Genomic DNA, 13,119 nt, shown 5'->3' with positions numbered 1-13,119 from the left:
TAATGTTAAACAAGGAGTTATATATGAAGGTCAAAATCAATTTTTAGTGATTTCGATATGAAACTGCAGACATTCCCATAGCCATGTCATGGTATTATTAGAACGAACATAGAAATATACTCATGCAGTTTATAAAAATGCAGTTCAAAAACACATCCCTGGTTTTAGGAATGAGGTTTCAGTGGATGACAAATTTAAGCATAATTTAATGCCTCTTCCATGAGGATTAGGTCTCCAAGGGAAGATTCCACCAAGGCAGTAGTGGTAAAGAAAATAGGTTCTTGATTCTAATTAATGTAGTTTGATTTCTAGCTCTGCTTTTAGGTACAGGATGTTAGATTTTTTTAAAATTATTTATTCATGAAAGACAGATAGAGAGAGAGGCAGAGACATAGGCAGAGGGAGGAGCAGGCTCCATGCAGGGAGCCCGATGTGGGACTTGATCCTGGGACTCCAGGATCACGCCCTGGTCCAAAGGCAGACACTCAACCACTGAGCCACCCAGGCATCCCGGATGTTAGATGTTTTAGAGTTATTTGCTTCCCCAGTCTTTAAAATCTTCATATTCAAATGAGGATACTAATAGAACTGACCCCAGAGCGGTATTCTAGGGATTAAATTTAGGTGCATGTTTGAAGTGATTAGCTCAAAGCCAGGCACATAGCAACACTTGATATTAACTAGCTGTCATTATTAATTACACAGTGAACTAGAACTAGCAAGGGCCATGAGCATCTCCTTTGTGGCAGGGTGGGATGCACCACTCAGCTGGAATATTATCTTCATTTTTTCATTATCTATGCCGATGTTCCCCTCCACTGGTCCAGACAATTGATGGTTCTCTGTACCTTTATTCTATTTTTTAAAAAATGTATTTACATTATCTCATTAAATTCCACATCTCTGTGCAGTTAGTGTTGGTTAGTAATTGCTGATTAGCCCTCTGAATTTCCAATTCTCTGAAGTGCCATCTCAGGCCTGCACTTTAAGTAGGGAAGTGATAAGCAGAGAATAGCTGCCCCATAAAGCTGTTTCCAATCCACCCATGCACCTGACAGTAAAGAGCCAAAGATAATATTTAGGGTTGACTGCATATTGGTTTGATCTAGCATCTATTTAAATGTGATGATTTAATAAATTTGTGAGAAAAAACTAGGCAAACCAAAGGCCTGAGCTTTAATTTATCAAACAAAATAGGACCTCTCTTTCTGAATTATTCTTAATTTCACTCTTTTGATGGGAAGGATTTTATTATTGGCCTCTTTAATGACTTAGCAGTTGGATTCCTTATTTATATGCATAGTAATTACAGATTAGAGCATTTCTGGTTACTTAAAATAGAGGACTGACTTTACAAGATCTAATTTTTAAAGCTCAGACTATATCATAGACATACCCTATTCCATAGGCCCATTCTTTTGCAGATAAAATTTTTTAGAGAGACATTATGGGTGTATGGAGCTATGAAGCTAGCATGACTGATCTGTAGATTACAGTGTATTTCCATGAAGTATATACATATCAGTTTCACAGGGAAAATAACATTGATTGTCCTACCATCAAATGTGACAAAATATTAATTTTCTGCCATCGCAGTATTAATAGGATATGTATGAATTATGGCAGTTAATATATCCAAATCCATTTAATTAGATAAATAGACTACTTTTGCCATTACCATCTTCTTTTACTTGATTTTTCTTGTAGATAAATGGTGTGTGTGTTTTTTTTAAACATATTCTCCTTGTTCTGATTTCCTCAATTCCGTTTCTTCAAGTAGTACATTTAGTGTGGTCTATATCTTAAAATGATTACAACTCTAATATATAAGGTAGTTTATGGAGAGTGAAATATTTTAGAAAATTATTTGTGCATTTTCAAGGAGAGAAAATATTGGCTTCCTATTCTTTTACCAGTTTTGTGTGACTGTGTTTTGTGCTTGCTATAAATACACATTAGCAGTTTATCTCCTAATAGGAGTAAAGAGGTATTTTCTGCTGCTGCTTTTTTCTTGAACTTAGATTAGATTTATTCTTAAAGGAGCACAAAAGCAAACACAGACTTCTCATTCTAATTTTAAATAATTTAGAGTGGAACTGTGAACACAATATTTTCCCCATTGAAGATCATTTTATACTGAAGTTTAATATAGGTTTTAAAATTTCTATTTAGAACTTGGGCTCAGGAGGGTGATGGTAAAGTGTGACATTCGCAAGCTGTTTCCCGGTGATGAAAAATGCATGAGAACATAACCCACACAGGACTAGTCAGGCGATTTTGAATGTGATTTTCCATTAAGTTTTACTTGATTCAACTCAACACATGGTTTGTCCCTTACAAGTTTCTTGAAGAAAAGAATACGTGGTCCATTGTCTTTATTAATCCCTTCCTAGTATATCTAATTCATATTACTTTCAACCTTTCTTCTTTTCTTGTATGTGCATATGTATTTACATTTTCTTGTATGTATTGATTTGGCTGTCTCCCCTGGGTCTTAAAATGTCATGTCCTCTGTACCACATATTTATTTATGAATTTTCAATTTTCATTTTCACTCACATGGCTAAACCATTTAAGTTTTCCTTTTGTTCTTAATTGCTGATTTTATTGTGTTCAGAAAAAGTAATTTAAGGTATTTCTACAGTTTCGAATATTGAAATTTTCCTCATGGCCTAATCTGTCATCATTTTTTGTGAGTGTTAAATGTGTGCTTGAAACCTAATATATAAACAACAAAAAAAAATCTAAAAAAAAAAAAAAGGGCAGCCCCGGTGGCGCAGCGGTTTAGTGCCGCCTGCAGTGGTTTAGCGCCGTGTGATCCTGTAGACCAGGGATCGAGTCCCGCATCGGGCTCCCTGCATGGAGCCTGCTTCTCCCTCTGCCTGTGTCTCTGTCTCTGAATAAACAAACAAACAAACAAACAAACCTAATATACACATTAATATATTAATATATAACTTATTTATAATATATTAAATTATAATTTATATATTTATATTTATATAATTATATTTATATAATTTATAATTGTATTTGAATTATATTATATATTATATTTGAATTATATTTCTCTTTAAAGTTGCTACCAGCAGTTGTCTCATACATTTCATAACTATGTTAATTGACTCATACTAGTTCATGATTATTAAACTGCTCTGTGGATATCATTGTTCATTTTTATGGGATATACTAATTTAATCTATTTTCTGAATTCCATCTTGTTTGCCATCAATATGGGTATAATGCATTATTTTGTAAATTCCTTTTTTCTATATTTTCCCTTTACTCCTTTATTTTCAGATTTATTCATTTTAATTTTGTCTCTTCTGAATAGCATATTGCTAGACTGTCTTTTTTTTCCAATTTGAGAAGTTTCTATTAGTAGAGAAAGTTTGTTCATTTATGATTATTTTAATCAGTATGATTGATTTATATGTTTTATGTGATCAATATGTTGAAACTTAAGTTCTTATTTTATGAACCTAGACTTAACATGTTTTCTTTGTGTGCACCATCCCCAAGCTTTCACTTTTTTACTTTCATCCCCCTCTTTATTACACTGTGTTCTTCTATTCCTTTCTCCCTAATTTGTTTGGGGTATATCTAATTCATATTATTTTGTGATGACCTTTGAAGAGTTAAGAGACATACTAAAACATATGCCTTTGGAATTGCTTATTAGCCTCTGCAGTCTGTCCTGATCAATTCAAGAAGTCTCAGCCTGCCGTTGTTTCTTTTCCCCTAGTGCCCCTTGCTTCTCTGTGCTTTCCCATCACTTCAACTACACCTTATATTGAGATAATTCAGAGTTTTATATCTAGATTTATTTTCTCTAAGTAGCAAGATTGCAACTTTTTCATCCCACTGACAGACTATTTTGAGTATAGTGTTAGTGATACGGAATCATTTTCACTATTTATTTTGAAAATGTTGCTTGATTGTCTTTTTGCAGTCATTGTTGTCTGTGGAAGGAACTATTATGCTGATTGGATATTTTTTCCATTTAGATGCAACCTCTCCCTAAAGTTTTCTAGAACTGTCTTCAGACATTGAGCTTATCACTTTTCATATATGTCTGTTCTTTTATTCACTGCCCATTGAATATTTTACTTCATTGATTAGATACTTAATCCCTAAATCTCTAATTATTTCTTCTTAAGAGATGCAGTATCTTCTGAAATCTCTTTGAGGATACTGGTTATTTTTATTCAAAGTTATTCTTTGTGATGCCAACTCTCTTACCAGGATTTTGATTTATCTGCCCATTAAATTTTATACCTTTTTTCCCCCAGGTATTGACCCTCCTGAAATAATTTGTGATTTTTGATTATATACTTATTTTTGTATTTTGAGAATTGCTGTCAGCTTATTCTGTTTTCTGTAAATCATCTCTAGTGATTGTATGAGAGACACAGGGATTACAGTTTGGGAATAGGAGAATTGCCATCCTTTTTCTGGGCAGTGGCTAATTCAGTCCTTGCTCTGCCCTTCTGGCCTGAATACCTATGCTGTCAGCTGTGTTTCCAGTGCAGATGTCCCTGCAGTTTGTTTAGGGGGATGCTATGTGCTCAGCAGTGTTGATTAGTTTCACAGTTACCTGGAGACTCCTGCTTTTTTTTTTTTAATCTGTAATAGTCTTCTACAGGTTGGGGCTTTCTGTTGCCCCAATCTTTTCTCTGAAGTTTTGATCCCTATTACTGTCTGTCTTTCAGAATTTCTAAAAATTTCTGATTAAATATTGGCATGCTTTTTTGTTTCCCATTCCTGTTTCTGATTTATTGTTTTTGAAAAATATCTTCCCAGTCATTATATGGCATTTTGGATGAGAGGGAGATAAGAAGCATGTGTTCAACTTGCCACGTTGGATCTTTATAAATGGTGGGAATCAGAACCATTGCCAGTATGTTATGTTTTTCATAAGTGATTAAGAACACATGCTCAAAAATAGTGTTTTATAAACTTCCTGCAAGAAGTTCTTTTCCTGAGCTTCTGATATTGATTAATTATGCAGTAACATAATCACTAGCAACTTTTTATAAATTATTTATGTATTTATAACTGAGATTGGATAATCCCTTGAGATGCTTTTAATTCCTTATATAATTATCATTTTCTGATACGTTTTGATATTACCCTTTTATAGTGAAATAATAGGTAACTTGCTCCACAGAGAGTACTTCCCATTTCTTTCTGTCTGGTGAAAGTTGAGGCAGGAGCTAGGGACAGCAAGAGTGATGAGATTACTCACTTCTATCACTTTTATCGTCTTGTTGGGACGTACCATGTCTTTAGAAGAGTTACTTTGCTGCAGCTAAACCTTAAGGGTTGGTTTATAATATGTAAGATGGTTCCTTTTGTGTTAATGTAATGTCTGAGTGATACATCTTTGATTATTTGTTTGCATTATTGCTAAGAGGTATTGGAGGAGTACCTTTATTGACTGAATATTATACAGTAATTATTTACAACAGGGGTCATAGTAAATATTTTCAGTTTTATTGGCTGTATCATCTGCTGCAGTTGCAGTTCTGTTGTAGCTTGCAAGTCATAAGACGATATGGAAATGAACATGCATGAGTGTGTTCTAATAAACTTCGTGGACACTAAATTTTAATTATATAATTTTCTCATGCTATGAAATTTTATTCTTCTTTTGACCATCCTTCCATTAAGAAAAAAGAACATTTTTTAAGTTTGTGGGATAAACAGATGATAGTTTAGATTAGCCAGCCCCTAATTTAGATTATATAATAATATGAAAAATATTCATAATATATTGAGTGGAGGGAAAAAAAGTAGGTTAAAATCAGTATGTATAGTGTAATCCCATTTATGTACAAAGCTGGATAGCATGGGAAAAGAGATACGAAAATATTAATGGTGGTTCTTTCTTGATAGATAGATTATAGGTAAATTTAAACTTTCTACATTGTGTTTATTTGCATTTTCTGAGTTTTGTATCCTGGATAGTTATTATGTTGTTTTTTTAGAAGAAATACTCTTGTATCAGAAGAAAGTTATTTGGAGAGTAGCAGAATCTATACATTTTTAGCAAAATTGGCCTATTTATTGTTAGTTTGATACAATCTGTTTTGTTTACCCTCTGCTCCATTTTTAGCCGACAAGTCCCAAATTTGGAAAAGCTGACTCCTACGAAAAACTGGAAAAACTAGGGGAAGGATCTTATGCTACAGTATACAAAGGGAAAAGCAAGTAAGTTTATTTGGTTTTTAATATTTCACATTTAGAATATACCTATTCTCTTAATACTGATTATTAGTAATTAATAATGTTAATTTATTTAAATAATTCTCCTTTAATATACAGTAAATTTTCTTCTTTAAGTTTTTGTTATTGTTGTTTGAAGAAATGTAAGTCAGCAGAATTGGTTTTCCCTGCTAGCAAACAGTTTTGCAGACTTGTCCAATTTATCTTTTCTGTCCTACCATTGCCCCCAACACTGAGGCTATAACCCACAAATGAAAATTAGTTTCCAGGTGAATGATATGATTAATTTCCTCTGGAGGTTTAATGTTTGCTTAAGAATAAGAGTCCTGATTTGACAAAGTCAAATATGTTGGCCATTCTTGTGTCTTTTACTCCATCTGACGAAATCACTAAATTAAAAAAAAAATGCAGACTTTTTCTTTTTTCCTACCTGTATACTTTGACATCATACTACATACATAGTCACATGGAGAGACAACCCTTCCCTCCTGTTGTCATTTTCCCCTCATGCTATCCTGGGGTCAGGCACAGGTTTTGGATTCTTGAAAAGCTTACCCCATATGTTTCTGATAGGCCTCCTCTCTCTCTCTCTTATTGATTAAGAGCACAGAGTTACTATATTCTGTGGCATGTAGAAATGTAATGCTATTTCTCAAATAATTGTAGGAAAAACAAGCCTTGTTTTACCATAATAACACTACCAAATAGAGTTGAAAAATAATTTTCTGAACCATCTTTGTTTTTGTCTCTCTTTTAAGTCGTTGTGGAAGATAGGAAATTCTAACCTAATTAATTACATAAAAACGTGTAGAGGAAAATTCTAAACACATAATTGGAAATTTTGACTGTTTAGGTAACCTTTGGCTTTTCTGGAACATAAACTTACACCTTTGCTTATGTTTTTTTTTTTTTTTTTTTTAAGATTTTATTTATTCATGAGAGAGAGAGAGAGAGGGAGAGAGAGGGAGGCAGAGACACAGGCAGAGGGAGAAGTAGGCTCCATGCAGGGAGCCTGACTTGGGGCTTGATTCCGGGTCTCGATCCCGGCTGAAGGCGGTGCTAAACCACTGAGCCAACTGGGCTGCCCGCTTATGTTTTTTAAGAAGATGAAAAAATATTTCTGACAAAGGAAGATATGAAAGTAAGGATGTAGGAATAATATAAGTAAAAAAATGGTAGTAATAATTTTGAGAGTTTAAATATTTACCAAAAAAAAATCTTTTTAAAAAATTTGAATGAAAAACATTATGGGGAATAAAAAAATCCAAACCAAATCTAGAGGGCTGCTAATGACTTAACTAGAATGCCTGAGCATTATAGAATATTGTTGAGCAAATTTCAGTAGAGGTTGTATGTGAAACTTTATGTTCTTTCCTAAAGAAAAATAGTTCTCTCTCTAATATACAAAAATTACTTGCACATTTAATGTTATAAGGATCAGTACACTGGATTAAGCAATTATTTTGTATAATGTTTGGTATATCCATTGTCTCTATAAGATAGTACCTATTATTATCACCTCCTTTTGACTAGGAATCCTAGTACTTGGAGCGTTTTTGCCGCTGGTCCAAGTGCACACAGTTGGTTAGTGACAAAGCTTGTTTTTGGATCACGTCTCTCTGGTTTGCAGCCATTCTTTTCCTAACCATTACACAATACTGCTTCCACAGTATAAGGCCTTCCTTGGAAAGCCTTGGTCCTTGTTGAATATTCCAGATGGTTCTCACATATGCTCTGGCTTGTTGTAATCATGAATCAAACAGAAGCAAACATATTATTTCATTATAAGGAAACACACCAATTACTTTGAAGTGCCTTCCCAAAAAGATGGGCTCAGCTGATCGCCAAATGTGAGTTAATAACTCTATTAAATGTTTACCTATATGATTTATGTCAAAATCTTGGAGATAGTTGAAAAATGCTCTATTTATTATACTTGAATAAAAGAAAGTCTGCCTTTGAAGTATCTGCAATCTTTGAGGAGGACGGTTCTGGACAGTTAATACTCTTCACTCCAGTGGGCCTAAATGTATCTTGTCAGCATTTCTCAAGCAGTTTCAAGCTTGCTGGTCACATGTAGTATTTAATTTCCTCCAGCTGGAGATGAAAGCCATTGACCACTCACCTGCTTTAAGAGATGACAGGTTGCCTGTGTTTGCTTGCTTTAGGGTGGCAAGGTTAGGCCAGAGCAAAACAGTTACGTGACATCTAGCAAGGCTTGAGAGCTGAGTTTGTTTGATATGTTCCCTTGAAGTGCTGTAATTTAAATAGCCAGCTAAGTGTTGTGACCTCCATTCCAGGACTCCTCACTGGTCTCCCAGAAATGTCAGCGTCCCTGCCTCCATCTTTAAAGATTATCTTTAGCATCTTCTCCAAGAGCAGCTATCATAATCTTGTAGTAAAGTTGCCTGGAATTTACAGATCTCACTAATTTTTAGTTTGTGAGCTTTTTACAAATACACCTTGATTCACGTGTCAAGTTAGGATTTTGGCACGAACCTCATTGCACTACTTTGCTAGGGGCTGCCAAAGCAAAGTACCAGGGACCAGGCAGTTTAAACAGAACTTTATCTTTTCACAGTTCTGGAAGCTAGAAGTCTGAGACCGAGGTGTTGGCAGAGTTGGTTCCTTCTGAGGATTGGGTCTGTAGGGGAGAGAATCTGTTCCTTGCTTCTCTCTCCTAGCCTCTGTGGTGTCCTGGCAACCCTTAGCACTTCTGGCTTAGAGATGCGGCACATCAGTCTCTGCCTTCCTATTTACATGGTCTTCTCCCTGTGTGTGTCTGTATCCAAATGTTCCCTTTTTATTTATTTTTTTTTAAGATTTTTTTTTTAAAGATTCTATTTATTTATTCATGAGAGACAGACACACACACACACACACACACACACACACACACACACACGCAGAGACACAGGCAGAGGGAGAAGCAGGCTCCCTGGGGTCTCCAGGATCACGCCCTGGGCTGAAGCGGCGCTAAACTGCTGAGCCACCCGGGCTGCCCAAAATGTTCCCTTTTTAGGACACTGGTCATATTGGATCAGGGCCTACCAGCCTGGCTTCATTTCAACTCCATTACCTCTGCTAGAGGCCCTATTTCCAAAGAACCTATGTTATATTCTGAGGTATTAGAGATTAGAACTTCAATATACCTTTTTTGGAGGACATAATTCAATCCATAACACTTAGACGTTCCAAACCTCAGTAATTTGGTGCACTGCATTCATGGCAGTGTTCTTCTTTTACTACTTATGCTATATATTGAGTCATCTTTTATTTCATGGTTCTTTAAGTAATACAAGCAAAAGAGTTCCCTCTTATCCCCCCCACCAAAAATGTTTGTGTACTTGTTGCTTTAGGTGTACTTGCTGGTAGCTATAGTTTAGAAACTTTAGAAGGAATAGAGAGTTTTTTTTATTACCTTGAATTCTCTTGAGTTTCTTATTCTTGTAGGGATACATAGGTTGGGAAGAAGTTGGCCGAGATTTCTATACTGTGTAGCCCCCTTGGTAAAGAGCTTGGTTCTAGTGGCACCTAGGTGCTCAGTCGATTAAATATCTGCCTTTGGCTCAGGTCGTGGTCCCAGGGTCCTGGGATGGAGCCTCAAGTTGGGTTTTGCTCTTAGCAGGGAGTCTGCGTCTCCCTCTCCTTCTGGTCCTCTCCCCCCACTTGTGCACTCTCTCTCTCTCTGTCTAAAATACATAAATAAAATATTTTTTTTAAAAAAAAGCTTGGTTCTAAAGAATATGGCTGTTACTCCAACCATGTCAACATACAATGCTCACAAACTTTTTAATTTTTTAATAAAAGCTTTGATCCCACATTTCATATTTGAGTAGATTAAAAAAAAACCGTGTTTTTCAGCTTACTTTGTGCTTACTTTGTGTTTCAGTTTGAGGAAGGGAGGCAGTTTATCATCACTCTGACTACTAATCTCTATCCTAGTTTGGTTTCCTGATTATGTTGTCTCATTTAAATCTCTGTAGCATTTAATAGAAGATTAAAAACATTATGCATTGTGTAATACTTTGTATTTAAAAATATATAGTATTTAAAAATGTCTTTAATTAGTACCTCAAATTCATCTTTTTATCTTTCAGGGACTTGCCCAGGGACTTTTGTGCATTAAGAGACTTGTTAACATTTTTTTGAGTCTATTCAACTAATGATGAATGTTTATTATGTTGTTTTTATGCTCCTTTTTTTTTTTAAAGATTATTTACATTATTTATTTGTTTGAGAGAGACCGAGAGAGAGAGAGAGAGAGAGAGAGAGAGAGTGACAGACATAGTAAAAGAAAGCACAAGCAGGAAGGAGAAGGAGAAGCAGACTCCCCTCTGAATAGGGAGCCTACACAGGTCTCGAGGATCATGACTCAAGCTAAAGGCAGATACTTAACCCACTGAGCCACCTAGGTACCCTATGCCCTTTTTATATTGTAGATGAAGAGTCACATGGATATTCTGATCTCAGGAGACTTTACAATCTTGAAGGGAGATTGTCCATATACCTAAATAACTCAACATAAGTTAGAATGTAGTGTACTTGATATTAGCTAGAATGAAGTAAAAAAGGCCCAGGTAAGGGGTGGCTGGGTGGATTACTGGTTGAGCATCTCCCTTTGGCTCAGTTCGTGATTCCAGGATCCTGGGATCCAGTCCCGCATTGAGCTCCCCACAAGGAGTCTGCTTATCTCTCGGTCTATGTCTCTGCCTTTCTGTGTCTCTCATGAATAAATAAAATCTTAAAAAAAAAAAAAAAAGGTCCAGGTAAAATGGTATGGGGGTTTCAAAAGGAAGGAAGAGAGGATGATGTTGACTAAAGTATCTTAAATATGTTTCCTCTAGGAAATATCAACCAAACAGATCAAATCCACAGCCTCATGTGTTTTTATTTTTTAAATTTTTAAAAAGTTTTTTTTTTTTTCTTAATTCCAGTTAGTTAACATACAATGTTATATTCATTTCAGGAGTACAGTATAGTGATTCAGCACGTTCATACATCATCCAGCGCTCATCATGACAAGTACCCTATCACCTATTTGACCCATCATCCCTCCCCCACCTTCCCTCTGGTAACCATCAATTTGTTCTCTATAATTAAGAGTCTGTTTCTTGATTTCTCTCTCTCTCTCTCTCTCTTTCTTTTTTCCCTTTGCTCATTTGTTTTGTAAATTCCACATGAGTGAAATCATTTGGTATTTGTCTTTCTCTGACTGACTTACTTTGCATAAAAAAGAATGAAATCTTGCCATTTGCAAAGACATGGATAGAACTAGAGAATGTAATGCAAAGCTTCATTGCTTTTAGTCAAGCCTCCCTCATCACTGTGTGTATTCATAGGAATCCTTGGGACTGTTGTCTTTTGGACGTGATCCCCAAACAAATATATTTTCACCCTTTGTTTTCAGGCTGTCCACTAAATTTGTTAAAGACTAGGAGCCTTAAAGTAAAAGCAAACTGTTTCATTTTGATTATTGTGCAAATTTTGATTCAACCAAAAGTATTAGGTTTAAATGTTAAAGTGGAATTGGTTTTAAGCAATGTAATTTGGCAGGGTTAGTGGCCTGTTTATATGTGAGCACCCATGAATGCCTGGCTATGGTAGATAACACCTATGACCACAGACAGCCACCTCCGACTTGAGATATGGTGGGACCACATGTTCCTCAGTGTACTGGGATCTGTCGGCAGAGCCTACTCAAGTCTCTCTGAGGTGTCTGAAGCCCTACCTTCCCCCAGAGCCCCCGCCCCATTTCTGCACCCTGCCACAAGTGCTGAGAAGTTATGAACCTTTCCTCTTGCCTGAAACAGAGTCCTCTCCTTTCTTTCCTACTTATCTAGTGAGGCTTGCAGATGCTCGCTTTTGATTTTCTCATACTTTGCATCATTTAGAGAAGGAAAAACCTGCTCTTTGTTCCATCTCTGGAATTAGAGTATTTGCCTTATTTAGAGCAAGTCATCCCACAGATGGTCCTGATTTCTGGTCATTTTTTCCTGCTTATCTTCAGTTTCTGTTGAGGTGATGGTGCCAAAGTCTTACTCCTGTGGGAGCCTGCTAACCAGAGAAGCCTGCCTGTGCTGGTTTGTGCCAGCCGTAATATCTCAGAGGTCAATAAGAACAATGGAGGAATTTGCTCACTTTATGTAACATGAGATTTATGTGATTGAAAGTGCCAGTCTTCCTTTAGCATTTCATTCTGCCAATTTGTGCTGAATAATTGAACTTGAATTAAACGACCTCATAAATTGAGAGACTATGCCAAACCAAGACTGAACTATACTAAACACATTTCAAAGAGCTCTTCAAAGCCCTAGGAGAAATAGGGGGGAAGAAATGCTGTTAATTAAAACAAGCAGCAGCAAGAAGAAAGGCTATGGCAGTTAACCACCTTTTCAGAATCTGTGAGATTAAAGAGGTGCCTCTTACTGCTTGCCCTGAAGGTCAACTCCATTGAAACACTATCAAGAGGAGTTTGAAGAATTCTAAAAATCAGAAATCCCCAGATGGAAAACACTGGACTCTGGGTTCACTGAAGTTTCAATCTTAAGTGTTGACACCTGGACAGTCATGCTGCTTTCCAGCATCCTGAGAGGTTGCCTACCACAAAAGAGGCAAATCTGATTACATTTTATGAGCTCTGCTGCAGGATGCTCCTGAGGCCCAGTCTCTGTTTCTCATTAGGTCTGCTCTGATTTTCTTTTAGACTTTGGGTCCACAGGCTGAAGCTTATTATCACCAGTCGCATTAAAGATCAAGCCTGTATCCACACTATTAATCACAGGGTATGAAAATGGCATCATAGTATGATAATGCTATCGGTGTTAGCTTTGAAATTTAATGCACAAAATACAGCATTCTGATGTACAACAAGAGAAATTGGATGGAAAA

General features: G+C 36.1%; 1 protein-coding gene across 10 annotated transcripts in view; it reads left to right on the top strand.

The window, feature by feature from the left end:
• Positions 1-13,119, top strand: part of CDK14 (cyclin dependent kinase 14) — a 721,053-nt gene that overhangs the window by 296,401 nt on the left and 411,533 nt on the right. For all 10 annotated transcript variants that reach the window (XM_077857033.1, XM_077857032.1, XM_077857025.1 and 7 more), the window contains one exon: positions 6,119-6,213. In XM_077857033.1, the coding sequence (XP_077713159.1) occupies positions 6,119-6,213 (95 nt within the window). The remainder of the gene's footprint in view (positions 1-6,118; positions 6,214-13,119) is intronic.

The sequence above is a fragment of the Canis aureus genome, chromosome 18, assembly GCF_053574225.1.
Source record: "Canis aureus isolate CA01 chromosome 18, VMU_Caureus_v.1.0, whole genome shotgun sequence".
Lineage (NCBI taxonomy): Eukaryota > Metazoa > Chordata > Mammalia > Carnivora > Canidae > Canis > Canis aureus.
Note: the sequence above shows the minus strand (reverse complement) of the source record. Positions and strands in the feature narration are given on the sequence as shown.